The sequence below is a fragment of the Gallinula chloropus genome (genome assembly GCF_964237585.1).
Source record: "Gallinula chloropus genome assembly, chromosome: 7".
NCBI lineage: Eukaryota > Metazoa > Chordata > Aves > Gruiformes > Rallidae > Gallinula > Gallinula chloropus.
Window position 1 is genome coordinate 16,847,450 of NC_140092.1, and position 26,267 is coordinate 16,873,716.

Sequence of the window (26,267 nt, forward strand, 5' to 3'; positions counted from 1 at the left end):
TTAATAGTCAGGTCCTACAAAGATTAGAAATTAATATATTCAGCTCCATGCAAGATCTGACCCTAAGTCTTATTGGCAGCCTCCAGTGTTTTATTCTGCTTTTGACACTCCAGGTTGATCTGTGGATGGATCTGCTGCTTCTAAGTCTGCAAATTCTTGCTCTATAACTGGCTTCAATATTTTCTCAATTTGTGTAAGTCTCTTTTTCAGTTTCTGTTGTGCAGCTTCGTACTCAGCCAACAACCTGGCAAACTTTGTTTGTAATCTGTCCATCATTCCTTCCATGTAGGTGACCTTCTCCTCCAGATCTTTAGGGTCACTTCCTAAATTTGCGATTTCGATGTCCAGCAACCCATCTTTCATTAGGATTTGCTTGCCTTTTTCTTCCAGCATAGCTTTTGCATCTGGATACTCTGTTAAAGCCTCCATCAGATCATCTTTAGAAAGACAGAACAAGTCCGAGTACCCAATACTTCTAATATTGGCTGTTCTTCGATTGCCAGCTTTGCTACCTTTGATATTAAGAATACTGATTTCACCAAAGTAGCTGCCATCGCTTAGGACCACAAATTGGGTGATTCCATCATCAGCAACTACTGCCAGCTTGCCTTCTTTGATAATGTACATCTCTCGCCCAATATCTCCTTTTCTGCAAATATAATCTCCAGGGCTGTATACTTGTGGCTGGAGTTTCAAAACCAGTTCAACCAACAGACCAGCTTCGCAGTCTGCAAAGATCCGCACTTTTTTTAGTGTTTCCAGGTGAACATTGATTGCAATCTCTGCTCTTAGTTTATCTGGCAGATACTTCAGGACTTCCCTTTCATCCACAGCCTTCTTGTTTGTCCACAGGTAGTCGAACCACTTTATAACTCTTTTTTCCATGTCTTTGCTCACATTCCGAAAGTGCATATACTGCTTGATAGCATCAATCCTTGCTTGAAACTCTGCCCTGGCAGCGTTCATGTTGGAGATCATGGAGCCCACATTACCAACAATGGTAGCAAAAATCAATACTCCAACCAAAAAGTCAACAACCACAAAGAAATACTCAGAATCTTTTACAGGAGGGGGTGTTTCACCAATAGTAGTCAGGGTCAGTGTTGACCAGTAGAGACTGTAGACATACTTTCTAGTCAGACGGGCAAATTCAGGATCTGAGGTGTTGGGGTAGACCCATGTGTCTGCCCCAAATCCAATGGCTTTTGAGATTGAGTAGTACACACAGGCATTCCAGTGAATAATAATCACAATGTACATGACAAGGTTAGAGATCCTGAAAATATTTGGGTAGTTTGTCCTTGTTTCTGTTCGCTGGAAGAACTCAAACATCCGAGCTACTCTCAGTAGTCTGTTTATTCTTAATTCTGGGTAATTCAATCCTAACTTAAAGTATAAGAGATCAGTTGGTATGATGGACAGAAAATCTAATTTGAATTGAAAAGATGATTTATACTTCTCTCGAAGCTTTTGTTCTTCTTTTACCAGAAGACCTTGCTCCAGGTAACCTAAAATCAAATTGTGGATAATAAAAAATGTTACAACTTCAGCTGTGTTGTGTTCGATGTCAGTCCACATCTACTTCAACATTTCTAGCTCTGATACTTTCCACTTCTCCACTACGGTGAGCATCTGGGGAAAAAAATCAAAACCCCCCAAAACTCCACAGTATATAGGAAGGGTGGTTAAGGAGGGAACGAGTTTGAACATGGCCATTTCAGTTCCATACTATGTGTATTTACTCAATTGGTCTGCGTGTAGAATAAGATTTTAAAAGAAACAGTTGCAGCTGAGATCTTGATTGTTTAATGGTCTTGAAAATCAAGCAAATGCTCAAATCTCCTTAAATACACTATCCAGATTTAGGTGCTGATTTTTCAGAACCCCTGATCCTTGCTTGGCCTGGCATGTTCATCATCATAGAGTCAACTGCAGGCAGAACAGCTTGTATCTAGCTCACCTTATGTGTAGCTTCCCTCAGGTGTTATGTATTCTTTGAGTAATACATCAGTTTCTCCTCTTTTCACAGGACACAGACTGCAGTTTTTCAGAGATCTATCTTGATGCCTTTTTCACTATTGCACCTCATCAAGGCTACCCAGATAATAACAGTAGTAGTATTCTGGATATTTTGAACACGACACGTGTATATGAAGAGGAATAATTAATTATTGAGTATATTTACCTGTTCTTGTCCGTACAAACATGTCAGCAACATAGACGGCATCAGAAATGTAATCAATAATAAACCATATCGCTAGGTAGTCATGCTGAAGCTCATCAAAACAGGCTCTGAATAGTACAAGACAAAAGTAAATTACCATGAAATGAAAATTAAATCCTTGGATGAAATCATGATGAATAAAGTATTTTTCTATCTATTTAGTGATATTGCAATTTGCCAGAAATTTTATATAGTCATTACAGGATGACATCACCTAGCAATAATCATGGTCCAGTTGTACATAACAGGCATTGTGATGCAAAACAACCAGTTGTAATACAAATTTCCTGCTGGATCAATAATAAAAATTTCTTTCTTCTCCCTATGTGGTAGGCAAGAAAAGAAAAGGAGATTTGATGAGATGCTTAAAATACAGATAACAATTTTTGAGGAAGCATTTTAGAAATCATTATTGTACCATAGATGGCCTTTATCAAAGTTAAGCTTCCCTGCCTGAATGTACAGAGAACATTAAGCTGCTTATTAGGTGTGACTTGGGACAGACTTTAGAATGTAAATTTTGCTGAAGAAAATCAGCTTGGCAGTCACAAGCACATGTAAATTCAACCTTTTCAAATGAATTTGTTTCCTACCCAATTAGCTGTCTTATCTGATAATTGATTTGATCATCTCTCAAAAAATATTATTGTGTGACTCGTAATGCTTAAATAAGTGAGATATATCACACCTTTCTCACAGTGGAAAGTCTAGCTCTGAGAAAGATGAAACATAGGCATAGTTTACATAGAGGAACCCAAGAACACGAAATCATACAATGCAAGTTCCTACTGCACTGTTTTAAATTTCTCTTCCTTGGGCAGAAAATTATGAATTTACCAAGCAAAAAGTAAAGTAAAACAAGAACTTGGAGATCATAGAAGAGTTTACTTGCTTGCAGGTGCCCTTATTTTGAGAAGAGATTGCTTTACACTGGCACATCTTTTACTGCAGGGTGTTATCCAAAAATATTGAATAATCAGATTCCACAGGAGATTTTTCTTGGTTAATTTTTTCAGATCGATTCAATGTATGCATATTTTTGTTTTCCATATATTAAGTTAGATCAGAACAATTTTAGGGAGAAAAACAGCAATTTGTACACTTGTTCACTAGAGTATAGACATCTTGTTCGCAGGACATCCATGAATGATTTGATTCTATATCAAAAGCAATTTTATTAAACTAAACACAGGAAGACCTACATGAAAAATACTTACTCTTCTTTATTTTCTTTCTTCTTGGGCTTATCTTTATTTTTGGTTTTCTCCTTTTTTTCCTTGTTCTTTTGTGTTTCTCCATCCTTTTTTTTTTCTGACTTGCTAAGAAATAGATTTACATTTTCAGTTGTTACAGACTGGGTTAAAACGTGGAAAGAAACTGAATGTCTTAGAAATAGCAACACGATTACTCTTTGTCTTACCTCTTCTTTTCTTTTTTCTTTTTCTTCTCTCTAAGAAAAGAAAAATATGATAGGCTCATGGGATGCAAATAGAAATTGCTTCCACATTTATTTATTAGAATCATCTGAATTCAGTAAGGATAACATTGCAGTTAGGTGTTTGGCTTTCAAAAGTGTTTTGCTTATTTTATTCACAAGGAACTACTTTTATTTTAAATTAATAGATATAATGCCAATAACTTTGATATTGAGAATGATCATCATAATGGGTATGCATTCTTTTTTGGGATTATTTGAATGGCATAGCTGTTTATAAAGAAACCACTAGGTATATATCATTCTTTTTCATTGCTGCTTAAATAACTAGCATTACAGTACTGTCATTTTATGAAATGGCAAAGATACTTACTCATCTTTATTACTATTGTTGTTAATATTGTAGTGTGCAAATGCACCGGGTAGATATCGTTGCCTAGGGAACAGCAAAACAACACAGTTATATGGTATCTGCTGAAATACAAAAAAACCCCATCAAATCTAAATTGCCATGGATTGATTCTCACCATTTTAATCATGGGCCAAGTTATCTAAGGAAACTGAAAAAGCACAGATTTTACGCCCCTAAATATTTACAATAAGCAATATATCACCAAAAAAACCCCTTAATTTGTTAATAGAGGGTAAAGAAAGTTAAGTGATAGCAATTTAATCCCAACCAAATTATCCCAGAAGAAGGCCCCGAACAAACACAAAATGCTAAACTTGACATACCTGTTTTCCCCGTTGTTTATCAATCCAGGGTCCTCACTGGTGTCCTGCACTACCACGCTGGGAACAACTGTATGGGAGTGGTGGGTCTCAATCACTCCTACCTTCATGGTCAAGATTGTCCTACCTTATGTAATCAAGGAAGAGTGCTTTATAATAGAATCAAGTAATTTCACAACTAGCAGAAGTAACAAGCTTTTTTGTTTCCCCTAAAGGTGGATCCTTTATATCCTTGCTTCCCTTCAAACCAACAATAAGATTTCCAGTTTTGTCTCTCCCATGCTATTCCCACCAGACAATAAAGGACATCATGGGTGCCTCAATGTGCTTAATGACTAGGCAACTGCTGTTAAAGTGTTCAACATACCTTTCTCTTACAGGAAACGTTAATTTAGGTTTTTCTTGAGAGCCTAGTCACATACTTTGAAAATATTTAGACAATTGTATTTGAAACGTCTACTGCTGTTTCATTTGGTTTTGAATGAAATGCTCATAATTTATTGTATTGGGGTAGATAAACAGATTCCTGCACAGGTGATATCCTGAAAACCAGACTAGGAAGCATCTGTTAGTTGGATGTCCAAAGAAATTTCAGTATGTCAACTTAAAGGCTGATGAAGTAGAGTCTCCTTACTTCTATAGCAAGTTGGACATAATTAGCTAAATGGAAATGTTAGTGTCTGGTTGTGTCTGTTTTGTTCATTTCAATATTAAAAGAATTGAAAATGTTTTAGTGTGTACTCTCCTTTTTCACCACTGTTCTTACAGTTTTTTTGAGGTATTAATGAGACTGCCAGCTCTCTGGGCATGAATTGTGATCTCTTGGCAGAAACATTTACAATATCCCTGCACATGTGAAATCAGAGTATAGAGATGTCTGTAAGCCACAAACTGACAGATGAGTGGCCATACCACTGATAAGTGAAATCAAATGCCATAGAATGAACCAGTCTTAGAGCACATCCTTCCATTCTGTAGTCAAGCTCACTGCAAAAGAGAAGCAGGATGATACAGCTGCCACGTTACTGCCAGACTTACCTGACCTTCCTTATTACTCAATGAAACGAAAAATATTCTGACAGAGGAAATAGGAGAGGAAACCCGTGTTTCTAAATGTCATCAGACATGAATGACACATGGTACAAAAAATAATACGACAATATACATCATTGTACAAAACAGAAAGCTACAGGTTGAAGAATAAGATGTGTTCTTCAACGATTAGTCCTAAATGTGGTCTAATGTTGCTGGTCAGTCTAAATGTTTAAGAGCAAGGATCATGTCTAGCATGTTACATAAAAAAATTCTAAGTTTATAAAACACAGTAAACATTAGGTTAGATTCACCAGGATCCTGAGAGCTGTAGCAGTGTTTCCACTAGCTTAGTCCAAGGATAAATTGTGTTTGAAAGTGTGGAGATTGAAATTACACCAGGTTGAATTAAGGAGCTTTATGTCTGCTTACAGGTGCTCAGAAAGCTCTGCTAATGCTAGCACACAAAATCCATCCTGATTTAACCTACATCCTCTACAGAGCCACGATGGAGTCCAGAGCTCACAAATAAGGGTGCAAAATAAAGCTGCATCTGACCACCTCCAATCACTCAGCACCAGACAAATGCAAATGTATTTGTCTCCAGGGAGATCATTCCTGCAACAGACCAGGCTCTAAACCAGTCAGTTCACACTTAGGACTCCCAAGTAACAGCATTTCTAGCGAGGCACATATTTTCTTGTTTATCTTTCCTCTTTGAGTCTTCTTTAGTTTCCAGAGCAACAAAAACCCCAACCTATCTTTGGCTTTGTCCAGTCCAGACATCCTGGTTTGCTGATGTGCTAGAGGTTAAAGATGATGAGAAGCGTGCGAAAATAGGACATGTACAAAAGTTCACACCCATCCAAAGTATGTAGCCTGGAGGAAAAAAGGAAAAATCTGTATCCTCTACATTCCCCTGTTATTCAGGTGAAGAGGATTTTCTGTGCATTATTGCCAAAAAACAGATTCCTCTGGTTGTTAGTGGCTGTTGTAAATGTGGGGTTTGTGTTCTGCCGAAGGAGCCGTGGCAGCCCTGTGCATAGGATTTGCTGAGACAGAGGAGCTGCCATTTTGGGGCAGTTCTGGAGATTTCATCTTGCTGAGGCAATGGAAGTGTTAAGTGGGGATAGAAATTGGAAATATTTACAACCCCATAGTCTCAAAATATTCAATGTTTTGTCAATATAGTAGTCAGGCTTGGGTGACTACTGCCACAGGTTGTTTCCCTTGTTAATCACACAGAGAGAACATCCTCACAACAATTTCTTCAAATTCCATTAGTCTTAAAGAAAATTGTGGGGACTTTTGAAATTCTTGAATCTAAGACACAGATACGCAGCATGTACCCAGTGCAAGTTGAACAGACACCATAGTTGCTCCTGGTTTGGGAGCATACCAGGTTACAAAACCCAACATGGGGAACAACAGAAGATGTCTCATTAAACTTAGTGGGTCCAGAAATTACCTTAAGGCATTTTTTGTTTTAAAGTGGTTTTTCAAGCAATATTTCAGGTGGTTTTTACTAAATTGTTTCACTACCATGATTCCTTTTTTTTAGTCACATATTTTTCTTAAACTGTTACCACTAGTTTTATTGTAATAGTCCAATGTCCATTTTCACATTATCATGTTTCTGTAGTAAGTTTGAAAGGTACTTCACACAAATACTCACCTTGGAGATATTGTAGCTTTTTAACGTATTATTTTCACTATATCATCACAAATAGATTGCTTTTTACTATCTTGAGTTTTTAAATGTGATTACTATGATGATCAACTGAGTTTTCAAACATTATGGACTAAAAAGTAATTATATTAATTACTATACATCACAATATTTTACATTGCAAGAAAATTAATGCAATATTAGCCTTTTAGAGCGAACGGGAGATCAGCTTCCATCTCTCCTGCTCTTTTATTTTACCTATTTCTCACTTTCTTACTGGCCCACCATATCACTTGTCTAGTCATTACATTCAGAGAGAAAATACTTTAAGGTATCCTGGAACAGAATTTGGTATAAAGATCCCCCAAAAAAATCTTCATTAACATTAATATCTGCAGTGTCTTATGGCAAAAATCTCTCTTCCCTAACGTGCAAGGAGTCCTTAGCAGTTCTGCAACAAGCACTTTCAGCAGTATGCATGCTTACCTTGGGAATGTAATCTGCCGCTCCTAATTACGATTGCAGTCCTTTAAATCAGCCACGTTTCCTTACTACATAAGCAGAGCCACCATGAAAAGACAAATATAATCAACATTTCATGCATAAATCTCTTATTGATCAATTTCTCAACCAGCCAGTCCCATGTGCAGTTCTCTGAATTATTCCCAGGGAAGGGCATGGATATTAGAGGAGGATTTTCTTGACCTAGTGATGGATTTTGAGATTTAGAGAGAGATGAAAGAGACAGTGGCAGTCACTATTATCCCTCACCTGAGCAAAGCTTAGTAGCCCTATCAACATGCAAAAGAAGAGACAAATATCGGAGCATACTCTGTCTGGAAATTTTTTAAAAAGTAAATTATTGTCAATGTCTATATATTCAGAATTGTCTGCTCTCCTGCTTTCTTAATACAGATGCTTTTTTTACTGTAGTAACAGGTCTTTCCTACAATAGATAAAACACCATAAATGGAATTTTCCTGTTTTAATGTTTGTCATCTTGCTGAATAATAGGAAATACCATTTTAAACTACTGAAGGTGCTAACATAACTTTTACATTCCTAGTTTGATGCTTTAAAAAGCCCACAGACTGTGAATGGGTATTTAGTGGAAAATGACATGATGGTAAAGTTTTAAGACACTGAACTGATCTTCAGGTTTGGTATGAATTACAAATTTGCAAAATGGTTTGCATAGTAGCTGCAGTCCTCCTCTGTTAGAAACATGCAAGGGTTCATCTGCAGAGGCCACACTGTCAAGAAAGCTCCCAAGAGGATCTAGTGTACTTTGAAAGAGAAGAGGCTGAGGCATTTGCATACCTCAACTTTCTTGTTTTGCTCCTTCATGAGAATGAAGAAAATTAAGTTCTCAGGTGCTTGAGTGGTTGATTTTTCATTGTTTATATGATTGTTCATTGTTTATATGTCCCATTTGGGGGAAAAAAAGGGCAAAATAAAAGCATTGAGACATTGCTGAGCATGAAATCCAGTGAAGAAAATCTTTTAGGAGGCATAATGAGTTAATGTTCAAATCTGAAATGGTATCTTTGTGAGACATAGCTAAAGGCACAAGCAGCAGAACCCAGAAAAGCAGTCCAGCTCCTGGACTCCAGGATTAAGACACATTTGTTTCTGTAATCAAGAGCAGAAGACAGCAATGCCATTAGCATTCATATGAAGCAATTTAAATCTTGCAGCTCAGGTGACTGAGTGGTCATTCATCAGTGGATTGACACACTATAGATTTAATTACAAACCCAAAATGATGCTCAGTGTCACAGGTCAGCTTCCTGGCCAGGGGAATAAATTGGACAGGGCTGCTACGACTTTCCAGCCCTGAATACAGTGAGTCTGTTTTCTAGGAAAGAGAATATGCATTTGAAAATTAAAAAACAAAAAATGTTTTAGTAAAACAGTAATGGGCAACAAGGAAATGCATAAAATTATGCCCAGTGGAAGCCAGATATACAAGTCTACAGACAGAGCACACGTACAAATAGATGCATAACCTTCCAAGCTGTAGCATATGTTTCACTGCTGTCTTCAAAGGGCTGAAATACAACTCCTGTCCTAAAATCACAGATATGAAAGGAATCTCAGAAGGTTACTTGATCCAGCTACAATGGAATCAGGATCAGTTTTACCTCTCGTTCTTCTGGGGTTTTGTCTGTTTGGCAATCAGAAAGATCTCATCATTCATTGCTGAGTAGTGATTGTGTGAGTGTGTGGTGGCACTGTCTGGGACATATGCTTTATGGTGTGTCACACGAACATACCTTTGTCCAAAAGTTTTATGTGACCAACCAAGCCAGGCAAGTTTATGTTGTGTCTCTCAAGTCAATATGAACTGCAGAGGAGATACACCTTTTTACTCTGGTGGAAAACAGTTTTCTTGTAAAATCAGCAGTCCCATAAAGCAACTTTAATGGTTTTTTTTTTTTCTTATTTGTTTGCCATCAAATTTTTCAAAGAAGTTCTCAAATTGAGGAAGATGGCTCCTACTGGGCCAGACCAGATTCCTGTCTGACAGTGGTCAGGACCTCAGTGGCAAGTTCTGGGTGAGCTACAAAGTGGTCTCAGTTCTGCTTTCCTGTACAAACCAATTACATATTTCACTGACTTCACAGACAATCACATTAGTTTAGTGTCAATATTTTTTCACAGATATTTTTCCTGTCATTCTGTATTCCAGTGAAGTAACCTTGACTGATGGGAGAATGACCGCACTAATGGATTATTGTTTTAATAGGCCAACTTTAATCTATTTTTGTATCTTGCTTTGTCATCATCTGTAATTCTTCTCAATCCTATTAAAGCTACCCCTAGTTTCAGACACTCATAACCAAAACACAAGCTACACTGTACATATGTATTTATAAATGAGGAGGTTTTAATGGCACAACGTTGCCTTTCAGCTTACAGTGTTGTAGCTGCGTACACAGATGGGTGCTTTGATTGGGACCACGGTTTTGGCAGCCTTATTTTCTGTAAATACTGATCTGGTTTTTTTCTAATGCTGATGATATTTCAGCAATCAGTGTCACGTCGGAAGTGATGTAGCTGAGCAGGCTCCAGGGCTTCTGCCTTATTTAATATGCTTTTGTGTAGACCAGCAGCAATTCGGTGTCATGAAGCACAGTCGGCCCCAAGGAAGGTTGGTGACTGGGAAATCATCAGTGCAAACAGTATCTCTGCCAGTAGGTGGTACTGTATTTTTCCTTTAGAGTTAAGTGGGTGCTTGATGGAGAGGGAAGAAGTCGAAGCCATTTATGATGTGTGTCCGTGTGTTAGATTCCCACATGCAGGTGAGGCTGGAATTGGAAAGCACTGGGCAGGCTGCAAGCCTCCTGTGGACACGAACGCTATCAGGCACACAGTATAACACCACACAGCAAGCTAGAAGACTATGTCAAAGCCTTTTACCAGTATCTTCCAGGTCCAGAGCAGAACAGGGTCTTCTAGCATCAGCCAGGCTGAGGTGGTTTGAGATGACTCTTCTCACAGCCTGGAACCCACAAGGTACAGAGGGGCAGGCCCACCAGAAAACTCTCCAAAAAAATCCCAAACCAAAACCTTCATTCAGTAATATCTGTGGGATAAATGAATAGATGTGGTAACACTGCAAGCATGCCTGTAGCTCTGAACAGTCAGAGGATTTCTCCTTTATTTCAAGCTAAAATAACATGGGAAATCTAAGCTGTTTGCACAGAAAAATGATGCTAAAATATTTACTCAGCCAAAGGTAATTCCATTGATATTAATTGTATTTTTAAAATCATTAATATGTATATTGTCACTGATAAGAGTGGTAGAAATGCACTGTAGTTAAAATAGATTGATATATCTACCCTTGCTTGTCTTTCATTCACTGTAAAGTGGTATAGGAGGTTGCACTGTCTGGGGATTTCTAAGGAAACGCATACAGGAGTAATCTCTTCAAGAGTGCAGCCGTCTAATCATAATGAACTGCAATCTAGAGGCAGCATCTTTGTTTCAGTTGAAATTAACTGATTTACATGTTGCTCTTGTAAGTCTGCAATGAATAACCAGTACTTGGAGGAGGTGGAGTTCTCATGGTGAGAGTCCCATTCTCAAATCCAGCTCAGGAATTTTTTCATGGCTGCATGTCACGACAGCTCACGATCCCATCTACAGCTGCTGTATTGACTATTGTTTGGACCCTGTTGGGTAGCAACAACTGCAGGAATGCAGAGCAGAGAAGCTAAGTGATGATGACAGGACTTCAAAATGCCATAGGCAGCTTTCTTAAAAATAACAACAACAACAACAACAAAAACAGTAGCAATAACAATAATAATAGTAAAGATCTTACTTCATGTCTGTGCCTGGACTAGCTGCACAATGAACATTTTTTCTCACTGTGGTGAAACCTGTTGCCATCATCTTCAGTATTTACCATAATATAATTAAATACTGCATAATAACACTTATAAGGAACTCTATCTATGTGTATTTGAATAAAATCCTCAGCAAAATTCTTTGGCTATTGGTACATGCTTACTGCTACTTCATCCACAAAAGGGCTGCCCCACTGAAATAAGGGGAGCTGCACTGATTTGCATTAGCTCATGATCTGGGTATTGCTCTAAATCAGTCACAGGTGCCATTTTGAATGGTCTAGTACCATCTTTTTCCTCTTGTGTCAGATAATATGATTGTATATCATGACTCAATTTGTTTTCCCATTTGACCTTGGGATATCATGCAAAGTAAAGAAAAATATTTCAATGTTGATAAATCACTTTAATGTAGTTTCCTCCTGGCGTTGTCTCAAAGTTCCTTGAAACTAGTTTTCTATGTGAAGCACTATAGATCATCACTGAAGTATGCACACTTGAAGCATAGCTGCTCCCTTCTGTAATTATAATACAGACTGGACATTATGTTGGTCCATTGACTTGGATTTTCAGCTGTAAGTTTTTTTGTGATTTCATATTTTTTACTTGGAAAAAAAAAGAGTTGCATAAGTTTTTGCAGATTTAAAAACATGAAGCATGAACTATATAAAGATTTTTAACCAAGAAACAAGTAAGAGTATGTCAGATTAAATATTTTATTCCTTAACTGAAAACGCTTTGATGTCCGTGGTAGGCTACAGGAGTTGGCCCACAGGGAGGCAGATCTGCAGAAGGGTTAACCGCTTGGTTTCTTGGTATTGCCATGTGGGCACACCACCACAGGGAAGCCTTGACACTCAGGTCAGCGAGAGCTGTGCGGAGAAAAGCCATGATCTTTGGCAGCTCACCCTCCCTGCTGCCTCACCAGGCTTTCGTGGCTTTTACCTGTCTCTGCAGCTCTGCCAACCAAGTCGCTTGCAAGACTGTCACTTCATGTGCTTCAGTCAAACTGCAGGAAGCTGGAAAAATTGACACATTTTGACAGAAGGAGAGGTGTGAACAGGCAGAGTTGACAGATCTGAGGGGGCACAGAACAAAAATAGGAGTTTTGAGCAGACTGCAGACATGTATCTGTCCAGATGCGTGGCTTTTATCCTATGGGCATGCTTGTGTTGTACAAGAACATGGAAGTTTGCTCCCAGTATTTTCAACTGCACTTTAAGATTTTAATTAAAATGTTTTAAATATTATTTAATTATTTCTCTTTTATTTAGCAGTAATCTGTGGTTTCAAACTGTTGAAGCAGAGAACTCAAACTCTTTATAATAAGGCAGCCTGCACGAAGCTCCAACTACCTTCCACAGAAGTTCTTACAATGTAGATGTTGTAAAGATAAAGCAGATAAGTAATTAAATGCACAAAACCACATTTAATGCTCCTTTTCTCCTAACATAGAGTGCTGTTTATATTTAAAAGAAAAAACCCCAAACAAATACAGAAATAAAAATTTAGACTAAGACACTGAAACTGGTCTCTTGGTTTAACCCCCGGACTGCAAACTCAAGGATGCCTAAGGCAGGGAAAATAGAGTTATTTTGCTGACACCATCACAGTATTTCACCAGTCTCCACCAGAGCTAATACATTTTGCAAATCCAAAGATGATTAATGTAGGCGCTGTGCTGCAAAGCATGGGTACAACTCTGCTAAGACTCAAGCGCTCGTGCCCCTGTGGGGCTCTGTGGAGGTGTGGTATATTCATAGCTCAGTTTGGCTCACTTAGGGAGTTCCTGCGCAAGCTAAAGGTGCTCAGACTATCCCAGGAAGTTTCTCTAGGTAACCATAGGTTAGCATGTAACGACTTCTTACGCCATGCATTTTGTAAGCCTGTTTCACTCAACCATGTTCAAAACAAGGGCTTAGACTTCTTCCTTGAAACTATTGATTGGGTAATTGAGGCAATTGTTTCTTATGTCACCATGGAGCCAGTTCAACCACAGGGAACAGTCTCGGGGCAAGCAGGGTAAGTATCACCAGACGCTGCCCTTGCTCTGTGAAGCTGGGACAGTCTGGCCAGGGGGATCCCACAGACCGCTGTCAAGGCTGGTGTAGCCAGCCCATCGCACGCTTTGGTGGTGGCACATTAAAACAGCTCACGTCTCCTCCTAGATGTGAAGGAGGGGAAATTTCAGTATGTGGACATTGCCAGTAGACCCCAAAACTGCCCAGGTACCGCAGGAGAGAGCTCTTTCCATTGGATTCAGCATTCAGGTTGGGTCGCAGGTGAGAACTGGGGCTTGCCAACGATTTCTACAAAACAAATCCCGTCCGGGGTCTCTCCTGGAGCGCTGCGTGCCTGTTCCCAGTCAGGCGCGGCGGGGATACCACCTCCACCTGCCAGGCCAGGGGCCGCGGGGCGGGCGAGCGGGGCGCGCCCAGGTGTGCCGGGCCGGGCCGGGCCGGGCCGCGCTCGGGCGGGCGGAGCCGCCACCGCCACCTGCGCCGCCGCGGAGCCCTTGGAGGGAGCGCCCCGCTGCCATGGGGCACAGAGAGACGCTGTCCAGCCACCCGTCGTGCCACACGGGTCAGTTCTTGCGCGGGCGCGGAGCAGGGGGGGAGAGAGGTGGGGTGGTGCGCGGCACTGCGCGCAGTGGGCGGGCGGCGCTGAGGGAAGAGCGAGCGGAGGACGCGGCGATGCGCGGAGATGCGCGGGGGGGGGGGAGAGGGGGGTGCGGCAATGGGCGGAAGTGAGAGCGGGGTACGTGCGCGGAGCCGCGCGCCGATCCCGTGGCCCCCCCTTCCTCCCCCCCCCGCGGTGCCCTGCGGTCGCACGGAGGGTGCGGCTATCGCGACTCCTGTACGCGTAAGACTTTGCTCTCCCATGACGTCACGCAGGTGTTTTCCGACTTGAGTAGCGCAGGGGGAGCCCCTGTCCTTTTTCACGCGTGTGTGAGCCCTCTTTTCATCATCATTTGTGCGTTTTGGGGAACGGGGCTGTGCCGGGGAAGGTGCCCTTGCTGCTCCTCGGGACGGCGACTGTCAGCCACAGTAGCCAGACCTCGGCGGCAGTGGGCTTGGTATTTCCCGGGTGACCAAGAAAGGCATTTCATGTCCCTGCAAGGTGTGGGCACAATAAAAATGGTCAAATTACATGTCTAACCAAAGCAAATAGTTTCCCAGATGACTTAGAACCAGTATCTTCCTTCAGCAGCAGGAGAAAACCATAGCTGGCTGTCACTAGCTAATTGCAGGGTACGTTAGACCTAGGCTGTTGTGCCTTAAAATGGTTTGTACTACCTGGCTGGCTGCTGTTTTTTTTCCTCCAAAAACAGTTTTTGATTTAGCTAAAGTGTAAAAAACACTTTAGGAGTTACAACAGCAGCCGCCTGAACTCAGGCTGGTTTCCTGTTGCCATCAGCCTCGAGCCAAAGCTCAGAGAGTTTGTTTCTTCAAGAAGTTCTGCTGACAGGTTCATGTTTGTTGATGTTTGAAAGTGGGAGGTGAAACTGGCTTAGCTACAGAAACTTGGTGCTGAGCAAGCCAAGGCGGCCTCAGAGATTTGTCACCTTCCTCAGCCCTTCCAGGTAATCTTCAGCCTGGTCAGAGCGGGGAATAAAGTAACAGTAATTCCTGGATCAGCCTCCTCTTCCTAGATATGGGGTAGTTCTTTGATCAGTGGGGCAACATACCACTTTACGTGCAAGTGGAACAATTGACATGTTTTTTTTAAAACTAGAAAAAGCTTCTCAGCACAATAAATGAAGATCACAACCATTCAAAATTACGCTTTTTGGCTGGCAGATGGAACAGGTGAAAAAATCTGATGTCTCTTTGTAAATGTGAGCAAACAAAAGAGAGAAGCACCCTGTGGCAGTCTCTGGGTGACTTACTATACAAGGCACGATTCATTTTTCATTGTTCAACGTTGTAAAGTCTGCTGGGGAATGGAAAATTTAAGAATTGATATAAAAAGTAGTAGTGTCATATGGAGGGGAATAAGCCTGCCATTCAATTGTAGCTATATGAAAGTACACCATTCACAAAAAAGGGGAAGAAGAGTTCATTTTCTTCACTTCAGAAACCAAGCACGCTGATAGAAAGATGCCTTTACTATGTCAGGTAGCTAAAAGGTCCTGCTTATCAAGAATTTTTGTCTCTGTGCTTTCTTTTAATTAGAGGCAAGAACTGTTCGCCGCTTCTCGCACAAAGCCGGTAGTAGCCGAGTGGTGGTGGTGGTACAACTGCTGCCAGTCCGGTTTAGCATCATTAGAAGGGATTGAGAGCTGAGGGATTTCATTCACTGGCAACCTCTTTGCTTCTTTGCCTTGCCCTGATGTGACTTAGCTAGGAGAACACGTATGCTTAAAGGACTTCTCTGTGATTTTCTTTTGTCATTTAATCTTTAACAATTATGTCAAAACATAATTATTTGCAAAATTTTCTTCTTCTATGACTATGCTAGTAACTTAGGATTTTAAAATACTTTCAGATACAGATCCAAATCCCATTTCTTTTATCCAATTGCAACTTGTAGTAATGATGAGATGGGAGAATATTATCTGTCCTCTGCGCTATGCAAAAGTAGTTCAATGTCATCATAAATTTTAATCTGCAGCTGCAGAATATGGACAATATCCATCTTGTGGGACCATTTTTGCAAAGTCAGGTTTATCAATACAAAACTCCTCTTATATAGAAACTCTCTTGGTAGTCAAGAAAATGTGTTTGTACTGCCCAAAAATCAAATGCTAACTTCTTGTGTGTCTGGTGTACACTATGGCATGGGGCAGCTGGGAGCAGGTGTTCATTCTCTGTTCCTTACTTGTAAAGGGCAGTATCTCCCAGTGTTAGTGTCAGCTGCAAATGAAGATGTGCTGTCAAATTTCATACTGTTTTTAACACTTCTGGTATTTTAAATATTCCTTCCTAAACAGTATTAGTTGAATTATCCAAGGCTGCTCATTGTTAATTGTGTAGCAAAGTACTTTAGACAGAACATTAATGTTTCCAGAGTTTAGGTATGAACAGACACAGAGGCACATCCTTTTCTACCAAGTCTATAAGTGGGATTTTTCATTTAGGGAAAAAAAAAAAAAGGGACTGTATTACTGATGGTGCTGGGTGAATCCTTCATGTGTCATTTTAATTACAGGAGAAACACGGAAAGCAAAATTATTTGTTACATCCAGTGCGTTGTATGAATCATGGTGGACTGAGCTTTTCTACTGCTGTATCTGCTGTTTCTAACTTTAACATGTTATTGCAGTAAGACCTTTCTTTCCACAAAGGCTGTCCTTAAAATCTATTCTAGCCCAGATTCTCTGATCCACGCTGTGGGCTGCAGTCTACCATGAGAAGCTCTGAAATGTCTGCCTGGGCTACTGTAAGCCTTGTTGCAACATAACTGCCTGTGTCACCTGCTTCCCCACGCAAAGTAATGACTCCTTTTGTTCTTGGAAAATCCAGCACTACTTCTTCCTTTAAAAAACACATACAGGCAATGACATCATTCCCACAGGCTGTCATCATAGTGATGCTAATAAGGCTTGGCTGGTGGAGGGTGTGAAGCTTCAGTCTTAGCTCAGGGTCACCCAGCCCTGCAGCTGTGTTGAAGGGTTAGATGGGGGGACTGTCCCTTGCAGGCTGTGGTCTTCCTCCAGCTAGCGGTTGTTGAGCTTAGAAGACAATTTCTGTGAGCTATAGTGAGCCCTCCACCGCAAAATTTTATGAGTAGTTGAAGAAGATCTGGCTCATACAGTAATTTGAGTAAGACATATCAGTGCCCATATGCAGCAAGGGTTTGTTCTCTATATAGATGATTTTCCTTTCTCTTTTTTTTTATCTGTTGTTTCCAGATCTCAGCTACAAATGTAAAAGCAGAATCCTGGAGTAACAGCAGGCTTACTCTAGCAAGCCCAGTCTGAAAGCATGGATTTGGCTGTATCTGTGTCATCTAGGGATGTGGTGTCTGCACAACACCGAAAAACCCTTTCTTTTTGAGATCTCTGGTTAGCTTTTAGGACTCCAAGTTGAGTCTTACGTTGAAGATAATATTTTATTGTTTCATTCCTTGGTATTGTCCTAATTGCTTGCCTGAGCCAATGTAGTGGAAAAATATATATACAAAATAAAGAATGTGACCACGAATTATAAGGGGTAGATAATGACCTGGGGCCACATCTTCTGTTATGTGGATGTTGAGAGTTATTTGCACAGTCAGAAATGACAAATGCTTGGAGAAGATGTGGAGTGACCAGAGTGAGGACGGGGCTCCTTCAGAGCTGTGCCTGCTTCATGAATCGTTTCCCTTCTTTTTTCTTCTCCCAGGTGCTGTGCTCTCTTTTGCTTGCCACAACTCTTGCCAAGCGTGGTGCCAGATCATCAACGTGTCTGAATCCCACTCTTCTCTCCTCACCGCTATGGATGGGATTCTCAATGAAACAAACTGGAGCATTTTCACATCTGTTGGAAGCAAATACCACCTCTATGTCGGCTTGGCTTTGGCAATAGGTTCCAGTATCTTTATTGGTTCTAGTTTCATACTGAAGAAGAAAGGACTTTTGAAACTTGCAGCCAAAGGAGTCCCCCGAGCTGGTAAGCAGTGGTGCCCGCACTGGTCCTGCTGCAGACACAGATGTCTCTGTTATACCTTGGCAAAAATCAAAGTTCAAGTCACAGATTACACATTTAAAACCACTGTAGTTGAAAATCATCATACTTTAACAGTGATCAGAAGTCCTGCCTTGACTAGGGATGGAAATACAGGGACTGAGATTTCAGAATTCGTAGGACTGTGGGGACAGTGGTGGGTATTACAGTGAGCTGGTGATATTTCCTCTCTGAAAGCAGTTAGATACCAAATAAACATCATCCTTTGTCTTACTCTTCAAAACACACTTCTCTCTCTTTTTCTCATCTTCCTCCCCCCCACTTAAGATGGAAACTCTTAAGATTTAGTTCTCTCTTAAAGAAGAAGAGGAAGTGCAATGCTTGCTACGAAGTTTTTACATTTAGTACAACTTTTTTTCCATCAAAGTCAACAGATGAAGAGCTAAAAAAATGTGGAGAGCTCTTAAAAAAAAATTGAACTAATCTCATAATTTCCTTTGCATGGATTTAAATATATAATATCAGCAGTTTTTCTTTTGTTTGTTATGTTTATTGCAATGTACTCTTCCAGAGAATATGGTTATTTGAAACATACGTGTTGCTGAATGTTCAATATACTTATGTTTTATGTTACCACAAATAAAAAAGTCACGCAGTGACATTTTAATTTCTAATATTTCTCAGTTTAAAGTATAAGCAGAATCAAAATGCAGCTGATTCTGTATGAACATAGTAGATGTGACCTGGAAAAGAAACAATCTTCATGGACATTTTACTTTCTCTTGGCACTTCCCCTTCATGTGTATTGAGTCAAGTATCATCTTCCAGAAGTCCAAGTCAGAAAGCAATAGAGCAATTATTAAAAGTCAGTTAAAATCAAATGAAATATTATTTGTCACAACCAGATAAAATGCTTTTTCAGTGCTTTGTAGGACTAGCTGCAGATGCGAAGTTGTAGTTTTGTTTATCATCATAATGTGACCTCATTCATCTAAAATGAGATTATTTTTTCTGCTTTCAGGACAGGGTGGATATTCTTATTTGAAGGAATGGCTTTGGTGGGCTGGATTGCTATCAAGTAAGTCACCTCTTTCCTCTCAACCTATATGTAAATGCTACATGAAGCAGATTGTTTTAAAAACATTTATTCCTTAATTTTTAACTCCCCTCACTTAAAAGAAATGTCTTTACAATCACCTTTATGACAGAAGCCATTCTGATATCCCATCCCTCAAGGACCATGTTTGCTCTTTGGAGCTCTTTGCAGAATAACAACCTTTTCTTTAACATCCAGCCAAAAGTAGTGGGATGGAATCTGTCCAACTTCTAGGAGTACTTAGGGGAAAAGTATTTAACTTTTTTCAGCCTTTATTAGGTCCAGAGGACGTTAGAAAAAACTGAAAGGAAACCCAAAATTCTGTCATCACTATCATACAAATATTTGTAATAGTTTGTTTGCTTTTTATTCCAGCCCCCCTTTCTCCTTCAACTTGATACAAATGTTCTTTCTTCTGCAGTGGGATTAGGAGAAGCTGCAAACTTTGCTGCCTATGCCTTTGCACCTGCAACTTTAGTTACACCCTTGGGTGCGCTGAGTGTTCTCATAAGGTTAGTACAAACTGGAAGCAAACTTTGACAAATGAGCCACTCACTGCATAAAGAAAAAAAAAGAATGTCTTTGCCTGAAAGCTGAGAATTTTAATAAGAAAACAAAAAAGTGATATATTGGATAAAAAAAGAAACCCAACACAACAGAAAAGCTTTTTGTTCCTTGGTGGAAACATCCTTTGCTCATTTGGAACTGAATTTTCTGGGTAGAGAAAATGAGAAGTCTTGTTCCAAAGACTAATACATGCTTTTCCAACAACCTTCCACATATATTATAAAGTATTTCTTATCAGGGTATACCAGGTATACTGCTAATGCACAGTGGCAGGAGGCTGTAATTCATCTCTTCCTAGAGAACTGATGCTTTCTTAAAAAGTCTTATCCTGTTATTCACTGTGACAAAACTTTAAAAGAGAATACTGTATTTTCCCCATGAAAGTGTTTTCAAAACCATTTCTTTTTTTATAGGAGCATAATTTCATCTTAAGGCACACTCAATAGGCATTTTGGGATTGTTTGGCCTTTTCCAAGTCCTTCTGAATAGAAGGCAGAGAAAATTCTAGCATTTTAATATCCCCAATTTAAATCTATAGTTGTTTTGAAATATGAATGTCCTTCCAACGCTCTTTTTTCTCTTCATACATAGGAAGTAGTAATTGCAAAGTACTGCAGCTCATACTTTAACATGGCTATCACAGAACCTGAAAAGACCTGGATTACAAAAGCATTCTGGGAAAAAATTCCTTAGAAAAATAGAATTATTGTATTTTAAATGTAAAACTCTTTTTTCTTTTTAAAAAGACTGGAGTATATTATATGAAACATTTTGTTTAGAACCAACCCAAGTCATGGGTTTTTTTTTTTTTGTGGTGGGTTTTCTGTGTTTGTTTTTCTTTTAATTTTTCAAAGGTGTTTGCAGTAATCTAACTGCTAAAAATGCAACCGTTCTTTCGTAGCAAAATCAGCATCACTCTGTCACCTACAAATGTGCTGGGATCAGCATGTAGGCAGATGCAGCCTGGATGGCTGCTGCTTCACAAAACTGCCTGAGTTTTAACACCCTCTCCTTTGATGTGAATAGCAATCTTTCAGATTTTCATGAAAGAGAGGGGTTGTGAGAACTTCGTGTGAGTGAGCTCGTTACCCTTGTGTGGAAAAAACAGCTGTAATTCATCAGGGGATTGAAAAACTCTTTCTGACCACATGTCCCCAATAACATCCTGATCTATCTGGATAATTGTATGCCCTCTGAGGTGGCCTCACTTGGGCTGTGTTATTAGCCTTAAGTTAAATTTTGAACCTTTTGGAGACCCTGAGGTCAATTCTCTTTGAAGGGGGAGATGTACCTTCTCTATAAATTGTGGCAAGCTAGGCAGAAAATGTGCCTGGATGGGAGAGCCTGGGGAGGGATGAATGGTTTCCAAAACTTGTGTGCATTGGTTCTAATGATAGTGAAGTGCTTTTAACCAATTTTGGAAGAAAATAACAGCTCATGTGGTCAGTCTACAGGTGTGTGTGAGAGTGCGTGTCCTTCACCCAGGCAATCTACAGGAAGAAGTTCCTTGAGCAATTTAGACCCTTTGCAACATAGTGGGAGCTGGAATCAGGGTTGCTATTCCCCCATTAAACCTCACGTGACCTCCTTGGTCCTGACCTCACCAGCCTCCTTGAGGGTTGGACTCATTGATCTCTTGAGGTCCCTTCCAACCCTTACAGTTCTGTGATTCTGTGACCAACCTGCCTTCAAAACTCTAAAATTTGATTTTTCAGGCTGGTTTCCCATGTATTTGATTTCAAAAGAGGTTTTGAATTATTGCCATGTTACACAGAAAGATTTTGAAGGATTTGCATGGCTGGTGGAGCTGAACCTTTTATTTATAATTTGCCAAACAGTGCTATATTGTCATCCTATTTTTTAAACGAGAAGCTGAACATTCATGGGAAGCTGGGCTGTGTACTGAGCATTTTGGGATCGACAGTCATGGTTATTCACGCTCCTGAGGAGGAGGAGGTCACCTCACTAGATGAGATGGAAAGAAAGCTGCAAGATCCAGGTTTGTATGCAATTGCAATGAACTGCTGCTACAGTTCATAGAGAAGAGTTCAGGACACTGAATGACGTTTAGCGTGTGCTTGGATGAAGTACTTTCTCTCATGAATATTATTCTTCTTCCCTTTCCTCTTACAGCGTTTCTTTCATTTGCTGTTCTTCTAACAGTTGTTGCCCTCACGCTGATTTTTATTGTGGCACCAAGGAAAGGTCAAACAAACATACTGATCTACATTTTGATCTGCTCACTCATTGGAGCCTTCTCTGTCTCATCTGTGAAAGGCCTGGGCATTGCCATTAAACAAATGCTGGAGCAGAAGCCAGTTTATCGACATCCATTGTTTTACATTTTGGTGGGCGTATTGGCGCTCTCAGTCAGCACTCAGATCAACTATCTCAACAAAGCGTTGGATGTCTTCAATACGTCTCTCGTGACACCTATTTACTACGTCTGTTTCACCACGACAGTTGTGACATGCTCCATCATCCTGTTCAAGGAGTGGAGTAGTATGGACCCGGGTGATATCATTGGAACCCTGAGTGGATTCTGTACGATCATCATAGGCATTTTTCTATTGCACACTTTCAAAAATACTAATATCACCTGGAGTCAGTTGATGTCTACTGTTGCCAAAGAACCATCATCACCACACCATGAATATGAAACCAGTCACACTTTACTGGAAAGCATGGAAAACCCAGCTTTGGTATATGAAGAGGACATTTTATTCAGTCAATGAAATGCTCATGCAGTGTTCATCAAAGTATCGTGAATTGCTGACTCAGCCCACCTGTGCCCACCAGGATGCTCTCCTTTCCTGGAATCCTCTGGAAAACTGTCTGAAAGGCCAATTAAATGCAGGCCACTCTTCTATGCCAGCTGTTGGTAGAAATGAATGGAAATGTTTGGTCATTAATGTGACAGACAGAAATCTGGTGGTGATCATATGTCAGACAAGGAACAACGTTGTTGGTTTTTCATCCGGCATCTCCTGTTGGAGAATCTTAGCAGAAAAGAATGGTCTTTGTGAGGTGTGTGTACAAAGTGCAACTTTCCCATCGTGATAAAAGAGAATCCTTGCTGAAGTGACGAGCACTCTTGTTATTATCTTAATAATGGCCTTAATATTTCAGGCTTTCTTTATATTTTTGTAAGTTATTGCAAGAAATTTGAAGGTAGTCTACCAAAAGGATATTCATTAGAGATATAATATGAAGAAAATACTGTCAAACCCTTTTAGCTTTTACTATAAAATTTTACAATTTTTTTTTTTCATATTTGATGACCTACCAATGAATCTCAAATAGAAGTCACCAAAAACATTACAAAATGTGCTTTTTGGTAACCATTCTCCTTTAAAATCCGTTTTTATACAGCAGAGTCTTAACTCTTCTTCCTTAGGATGCCTGAATGGATTATAAATCCCTGGGTGTGCATGTACATTTTATTTCAGAACTATAATCAAGTCACATTTCAAGAAAAAGCAAATTCATCGGAGGCCTGAACACAGTTGCTGTTGGCTTAAACAAAATACATAAAAGAATGAATTATTCGAATGCAGAAGAAAAAAAAATGTGCATTTAAGAATTTCCACTGGTTTATACTACTTTGAGGTTTAAGGCAGCACTTTATTTATTTCCATACTTCTTCCTAATATTTCCATCTATTCATCAAAACCCATTTAAGCTTTTCAAACCTTTTTCTCATTTTCTGGAAAGATGCCATTGTTTCTTAATAGCCAAACAGTCCTGTTATTTTATATTACGTTATAAAAGCAAAGTCCATTTACCAGTCTGTCTGCTATTTCTCAAAAGAGTAGGCTGTAAACAAGGGGTTGGAAACTTCAAACCATCTTTTGATTTAGTTAGGCCTTTTAATCTTTTCTAAAAATGAACGTTCACCTCTATTAGATGTTTTAGCTATTAATCTACATAAGCCATGAAGATTAATATCTGTGCTACACTACGCTCCTCAGTTGTGGTCACTGATCTTTTCTCACAAAAACGGCTCGCACAGTACATGATTTACTCATGACAATCCCCTTTCTTGCCACTTTGTGAGCAAGAAAGTAGCTTCACCAATCAGGTGTGTGGGTCATGATGCTTTTAGAGGCATGTCTTGGGTTTTTCAGTGTGATGACAGAGGTTCCTAGCATTTCAGCAGTTAAAACCTGATATTTATAGCTGAGATTATTAGACCAAGTGGAACCTTTTCATGAGGCAGGCTGATTATTCTCTAACAGACAAAGAGTGTAGTAAAAGTGGATATTTGGATGGGTAGCGAATTGTTCTATGAAACAAATCTCATAATTTAGCTGTGAGATCAAAAGTGTTGCTACCGATATTTCGTACATATTTATGTTGTGCAAAGTCTAATTACTTCCTTTTTGAAAGACGTTCATGAAACATCTCACTTGTTAATGACTTTTAATGATGCTTGTGAAGATATCAAAAGTGAGGCAGTAATGCTAGTGATACTATCTTAAAGCTATTTTTAAATTACAAGCACTTTTTTTTTTTTCACTTGGCTAGGTTTGTAGTTGACATACCTACAGTAAGAGGTAGAAATTGTATCAATCACTTGCACCTTATTAATAAGGGCATCTAGTGATAGGGCAAGGGGCAACAATTTTAAACTAGAGCAGGGGAGGTTTAGATTAGACATTAGGAAGTTCTTCACTGTGAGGGTGGTGAGTCACTGGAACAGGTTGTCTAGAGAGGTGGTGTAGCCCTGGAGGCTTTCAAGGTCAGGCTTCATGAAGCTCTGAGCAACCAGATCTAGTGAAGATATCCCTGCTTACTGCAGGGTCAGGGTTGGATTAGATGACCTTGAAAGGTCCCTTCCTTTGATCCCTTTGATTTCTAAACCCTCATTTTTACAAAGAAGAGCATATCTGGAAAATGTGATACTGAAAAGCGTGTCCAGTTCTTCTGCTCTCAGTACTTTATCAAATATTGAAGGTAATCTTGCCAATGTAAAGAAGAGATGTCACTAGGCAATGGGTGTTCAGGTTATCACCTGTGATTACATCACTTGAGAAGTAGTCAGTAGTTCAGGAGGTGGCAGCAATGTTACCCCAACAAAAGAAATGTTTTTCACAAAACATGTAATTGTCTAGAAAATATAATGACAATGTGCACAGCTTTGGAATATTTTTCAGCTTCCCACATGATGAGACTTGCAGCAATTCTTTGCCATTAAAATGCACATGTTAAAAAAGCTTCTGAGAAGAAAATATAAAACCAGCCTCATTACTTCTTAGGTAATGTAGGTAACACTATGGCTTTATCAGCCAGATTCAAGCTACAAAATCTTTATAGTTAAAAACTGATGATACAATAATAAAAAGACTAAGATGGGATTTTCTTTACAAGTTGCCTTTTAACAAAAACTTGCATTGCTTTTTACTGTGAATTGTCTGTACAGCTTAAAGAATAACAAAAGAAAATATTGATTGACCCTAAAAAGAGAAAAATTAATCCTTTTCCATGGCTTGCAACCCCTCTATTTGCTTATAGAGTCATCAGTGTGGTGTGACCTAATGGGCTATTTGTACACAAAAGCAATAGGTTCAATTCTTAAATGGATATGTGACAGCATTGTTAAAGATATGTAGTAATACATTTTTTGGTAGAGGTCTGGACTCTTTTTATACTATGCCTTTTTTATGCCAACACTTGGCGGTCAATTAACTTCTTGTACTAAGCAAGAATTCTGTATTTTCTACTTTTATACATAAATAACATCTGCTAGGAAAATAATATTTTCTTACAATATCAGAAATCCAAAGTTAATGTTTGTTTTGGGGGTTCTTTTTGTTTTTTTGTTGCGTACAGGAATTCTGTTTAGAGATAAGTTGATTATATTTTTGTATAAAAACTTTTGCTGTAAGACAGGTTATTTTTTTAAATGTTTCTATTTAGTAATTTGGAATAATTTTGATTTTTAGTGAAATTATGCTAATATTTGTCTTATAATAAATAGTTCAAGAATGGTGTACTACATAATCTGTTTATTAAACAACGGATAAAATGGAGTGTAACTCATATTTCTGGTAAGCATTTAAACACCATCTATCTGACAGATCCAAAGCAAATAATCTTGGTTTTAGCATCTGGTCCTCTGCACACAGAAGTGGATTTCGGATGAAGAAAGTCTCGCTGATGTCCTTGAAGTTCACATGCATCTGACCTGATCATGACCTTTTTTTAGGAGCTTTGACTTTTATTAATTTTTCTGAGAGGAAAGAAAATTTTATTCTCTCCTAGAAAAGCCACATGTGAAAATTATATTCACCTTGAGCTAAAAATTCTGTAATGTTATGATGGAACTGGAAAGAAGAGTAGGGAGAGATCAAGAGCTTTTAGCTTCTCCTACAGAATTACCCAATTTATCCAACTGTATTATTTTCACTGTGGTGTTCTGTAGAAAGCTTCAGCAAAGAACATTTAATGCTGATGACTAGTAGTCAAAAGACACAGATTTTTGAGGTACGAAATTATCAAGCAAGTGAAAATTCCTTCCCTTGTAAAACTAAGGAGGAAAATCCA

At 39.3% G+C, this 26,267-nt stretch overlaps 2 protein-coding genes across 2 annotated transcripts; one reads left to right on the forward strand and one right to left on the reverse strand.

The window, feature by feature from the left end:
• Positions 1-90: 90 nt before the first annotated feature.
• Positions 91-4,501, reverse strand: CNGA1 (cyclic nucleotide gated channel subunit alpha 1; the record flags this gene model as incomplete). The annotated part of the gene is made up of 7 exons (XM_084266605.1): positions 91-1,508; positions 2,186-2,292; positions 2,439-2,546; positions 3,442-3,543; positions 3,645-3,674; positions 4,033-4,095; positions 4,386-4,501. 7 exons carry the CDS (start codon positions 4,499-4,501, stop codon positions 91-93), a joined length of 1,944 nt encoding a protein of 647 aa, XP_084122731.1.
• Positions 4,502-17,691: 13,190 nt separating this feature from the next.
• On the forward strand, positions 17,692-22,456 carry NIPAL1 (NIPA like domain containing 1; the record flags this gene model as incomplete). Its single annotated transcript, XM_084266761.1, has 5 exons — positions 17,692-18,043; positions 19,080-19,136; positions 19,576-19,666; positions 21,560-21,720; positions 21,855-22,456. 5 exons carry the CDS (start codon positions 17,692-17,694, stop codon positions 22,454-22,456), a joined length of 1,263 nt encoding a protein of 420 aa, XP_084122887.1.
• Positions 22,457-26,267: the final 3,811 nt, after the last annotated feature.